A 5,000-nucleotide genomic window follows, 5' to 3' on the forward strand; every position below is an offset into this window, starting at 1 on the left:
CGCTTCCTTTTAGGTGGTTGTAGAATTTAGCAGCTCTTTTCTGGATTTTGATAATTAGTGGGTATCGGCCTAATTCTGCTCTGCATGCATTATTTGGTGTTCTACGTTGTACACAGAGGATATTTTTGCAGAATTCTGCGTGCAGAGTCTCAATTTGGTGTTTGTCCCATTTTGTGAAGTCTTGGTTGGTGAGCGGACCCCAGACCTCACAACCATAAAGGGCAATGGGCTCTATGACTGATTCAAGTATTTTTAGCCAAATCCTAATTGGTATGTTGAAACTTATGTTTCTTTTGATGGCATAGAATGCCCTTCTTGCCTTGTCTCTCAGATCTTTCACAGCTTTGTGGAAGTTACCTGTGGCGCTGATGTTTAGGCCAAGGTATGTATAGTTTTTTGTGTGCTCTAGGGCAACAGTGTCTAGATGGAATTTGTATTTGTGGTCCTGGTGACTGGACCTTTTTTGGAACACCATTATTTTGGTCTTACTGAGATTCACTGTCAGGGCCCAGGTCTGACAGAATCTGTGCATAAGATCTAGGTGCTGCTGTAGGCCCTCCTTGGTTGGTGACAGAAGCACCAGATCATCAGCAAACAGCAGACATTTGACTTCGGATTCTAGCAGGGGGAGGCCGGGTGCTGCAGACTTTTCTAGTGCCCGCGCCAATTCGTTGATATATATGTTGAAGAGGGTGGGGCTTAAGCTGCATCCCTGTCTAACCCCACGACCCTGTGTGAAGAAATGCGTGTGTTTTTTGCCTCTCTCTCTCTCTCTCTCTCTCTCGACCCAACAGAGCAGGGCTCCTCTCTCTGCCTTGTCCCTGGTTGACTGTCCCCTGGTTGACTGTCCCCTGGTTGACTGTCCCCCTTTGACTGACCCTGGTTGAGTACATGCAGTATTTTTTTTATTTTATTTCACCTTTATTTAACCAGGTAGGCTAGTTGAGAACACCTTTATTTAACCAGGTAGGCTAGTTGAGAACAAGTTCTCATTTGCAACTGCGACCTGGCCAAGATAAAGCATAGCAGTGTGAGCATACAACAAAGAGTTACACATGGAGTAAACAATTAACAAGTCAATAACACAGTAGAAAACAAAGGGGGGGTCTATATACAATGTGTGCAAAAGGCATGAGGAGGTAGGCAAATAATTACAATTTTGCAGATTAACACTGGAGTGATAAATGATCAGATGGTCATGTACAGGTAGAGATATTGGTGTGCAGAAGAGCAGAAAAGTAAATAAATAAAAACAGTATGGGGATGAGGTAGGTGAAAAGGGTGGGCTATTTACCAATAGACTATGTACAGCTGCAGCGATCGGTTAGCTGCTCAGATAGCTGATGTTTGAAGTTGGTGAGGGAGATAAAAGTCTCCGTATCAGTGGTTGCTATGGAGCTCAGAATCATCCGTTTAAACAGCTCTGTGATGGATCTGTGATTATTATTATTTGACCCTGCTGGTCATCTATGAACATTTGAACAACTTGGTCATGTTCTGTTATAATCTCCACCCGGCACAGCCAGAAGAGGACTGGCCACCCCTCATAGCCTGGTTCCTCTCTAGGTTTCTTCCTAGGTTTTGGCCCTTCTAGGGAGTTTTTCCTAGCCACCGTGCTTCTACACCTGCATTTCTTGCTGTTTGGGGTTTTAGGCTGGGTTTCTGCTTGGGGTTTTAGGCTGGGTTTCTGTTTGGGGTTTTAGGCTGGGTTTCTGTACAGCACTTTGAGATATCAGCTGATGTAAGAAGGGCTATATAAATACATTTGATTTGATCTGTGACTGTAAACAGAATTGAGTGACCGTACACATCACGTCTCTATGAGCTCGGCGGTGAAGAACATTTTGTTAATGTGTCCAAGCCCATATTTTAGTCATCCAATGGTCTATTTCTCTCCGCAGGGCGCATGTCTTTCTTTCAAATGTTGTCGTTTACAAATGTTATCCCTTTTCTTGTCTTCTTCCTGCTTCAGGACTGTATCCAGCTGAACCAGTACAAGCTGAAGAATGAGATCGGCAAGGTGAGCCTAGACCTAATGCAGAACACCCTGGATTTAATTCTTCTCTTTCTGATATTGGTATAGCATGTTTCTTTACCATTGTGTCCCCGTTGTATCGAACTGTCTCCCATTGATTGTACAGTCTGTTATGATTAACACCAAAGACAAATCAATATTATCCCTGAGCGGAATAGCCCATGTTCAATTACCTTATGTCAACCCTGCTGGTGTTATCCGTGCGCTGCCTCTGTCTCTGTCTGTCTGGGTCTATCTCTGTCTGGGTCTACCTCTGTTTGGGTCTGTGTCTGTCTGGGTCTGTGTCTGTCTGGGTCTGTGTCTGTCTGGGTCTATCTCTGTCTGGGTCTATCTCTGTCTGGGTCTGTGTCTGTCTGGGTCTGTCTGGGTCTATCTCTGTCTGGGTCTATCTCTGTCTGGGTCTATCTCTGTCTGGGTCTGTGTCTGTCTGGGTCTGTCTGGGTCTGTCTGGGTCTATCTTTGTCTGGGTCCATCTCTGTTTGGGTCTATCCCTGTCTGGGTCTGTCTGGGTCTATCTTTGTCTGGGTCTGTCTGGGTCTATCTTTGTCTGGATCTGTCTGGGTCTATCTTTGTCTGGGTCCATCTCTGTCTGGGTCTATTTCTGTCTGGGTCTGTCTGGGTCTATCTCTGTCTGGGTCTATCTCTGTCTGGGTCTATCTCTGTCTGGGTCTGTGTCTGTCTGGGTCTGTCTGGGTCTATCTCTGTCTGGGTCTGTCTCTGTCTGGGTCTGTGTCTGTCTGGGTCTGTCTGGGTCTATCTCTGTCTGGATCTGTCTGGGTCTATCTTTGTCTGGGTCCATCTCTGTTTGGGTCTATCCCTGTCTGGGTCTGTCTGGGTCTATCTTTGTCTGGGTCTGTCTGGGTCTATCTTTGTCTGGATCTGTCTGGGTCTATCTTTGTCTGGGTCCATCTCTGTCTGGGTCTATTTCTGTCTGGGTCTGTCTGGGTCTATCTCTGTCTGGGTCTATCTCTGTCTGGGTCTGTCTCTGTCTGGGTCTATCTCTGTCTGGGTCTGTCTCTGTCTGCCTCTGTCTGGGTCTGTCTCTGTCTGGGTCTGTCTGGGTCTACCTTGTCAATCAGGACAGGCTTATGTAACAATCTCCATTTAAAGGGCCTGACCATCAATAGAAGACGGCCATCTTTTAGATGTTCAGTCGTAGCTGTTCCCTCTATAGCTCATATTAGAGTCCTAGGGGTATCCACGGGGGCTCCAGTCGGTCCATAGTATTCTCTAGCTGGCTACCTCTTCATCTTGGAGGGGAGATGTGTTAGAAAATGTACTAGAAAGAGGAGCTGAAGCAAAGTGGTAGCTCCACCCCACACTCTTTATAACTTACAGGCAAGCCTATGGGTCAAATGTTCCCTCCCCTTCTGAAATTTGAAAAGATGTCTGTCTCCTAATCCAACAAGTGGTTTCTCTTAAGAATGATCCCTCAGGCTATTTGTACTGTCTGTCTCCTAATCCAACAAGTGGTTTCTCTTGAGAATGATCCCTCAGGCTTTTTGTACTGTCTGTCTCCTAATCCAACAAGTGGTTTCTCTTAAGAATGATCCCTCAGGCTATTTGTACTGTCTGTCTCCTAATCCAACAAGTGGTTTCTCTTAAGAATGATCCCTCAGGCTATTTGTACTGTCTGTCTCCTAATCCAACAAGTGGTTTCTCTTAAGAATGATCCCTCAGGCTTTTTGTACTGTCTGTCTCCTAATCCAACAAGTGGTTTCTCTTAAGAATGATCCCTCAGGCTATTTGTACTGTCTGTCTCCTAATCCAACAAGTGGTTTCTCTTAAGAATGATCCCTCAGGCTATTTGTACTGTCTGTCTCCTAATCCAACAAGTGGTTTCTCTTAAGAATGATCCCTCAGGCTATTTGTACTGTCTGTCTTCTAATCCAACAAGTGGTTTCTCTTAAGAATGATCCCTCAGGCTATTTGTACTGTCTGTCTCCTAATCCAACAATTGGTTTCTCTTAAGAATGATCCCTCAGGCTATTTGTACTGCCTGTCTCCTAATCCAACAAGTGGTTTATCTTAAGAATGATCCCTCAGGCTATTTGTACTGCCTGTCTCCTAATCCAACAAGTGGTTTCTCTTAAGAATGATCCCTCAGGCTATTTGTACTGTCTGTCTCCTGTTTTATGAAAGCCTGTGGACGAGTCACACTGCTTTGATGTGAACTTGAATCATACGGTAGAGCGTGTCCATGAAGCATCTCATCCTGTTTCCTCTGACTACTGAATGCTTTAGAGCACTGGGACTGGGGTGAATTTCTAAGAGGTGTTCCGTTCCATAGATGATTCATTCCACACCTACTAAGACTAGATAAACCCAACAGAGATACTCTGTAATAACATAGAGAGAAACACTATAATAAAATAGAGAGATACACTCTAATAACATAGAGATACACTCTAATAACATAGAGATACACTATAATAACATAGAGATACACTATAATAACATAGAGAAACACTATAATAAAATAGAGAGATACACTATAATAACATAGAGATACACTATAATAACATAGAGAAACACTATAATAAAATAGAGAGATACACTATAATAACATAGAGATACACTATAATAACATAGAGATACACTATAATAACATAGAGAGATACACTATAATAACATTATAATAACATATAGATACACTATAATAACATTATAATGACATAGAGATACACTATAATAACATTATAATGACATAGAGATACACTATAATAACATAGAGAGATACACTATAATAACATAGAAAGATACACTATAATAACATTATAATAACATAGAGATACACTATAATAACATAGAGATACACTATAATAACATAGAAAGATACACTATAATAACATTATAATAACATAGAGATACACTATAATAACATAGAGATACACTATAATAACATAGAGATACACTATAATAACATAGAAAGATACACTATAATAACAGAGAGATACACTATAAC

The 5,000-nt window shown here is 42.4% G+C and overlaps 1 protein-coding gene across 1 annotated transcript in view; it reads left to right on the forward strand.

Annotated features, from left to right (window-relative positions):
- LOC109873263 (calcium/calmodulin-dependent protein kinase kinase 1) overlaps nt 1-5,000 on the forward strand; it is an 87,221-nt gene that overhangs the window by 17,666 nt on the left and 64,555 nt on the right. Inside the window, exon 2 of the mRNA XM_031807689.1 lies at nt 1,973-2,020. Within this exon, the coding sequence (XP_031663549.1) occupies nt 1,973-2,020 (48 nt within the window). The remainder of the gene's footprint in view (nt 1-1,972; nt 2,021-5,000) is intronic.

Source organism: Oncorhynchus kisutch, linkage group LG28, assembly GCF_002021735.2.
Source record: "Oncorhynchus kisutch isolate 150728-3 linkage group LG28, Okis_V2, whole genome shotgun sequence".
In the NCBI taxonomy this organism is placed as follows: Eukaryota; Metazoa; Chordata; class Actinopteri; order Salmoniformes; family Salmonidae; genus Oncorhynchus; species Oncorhynchus kisutch.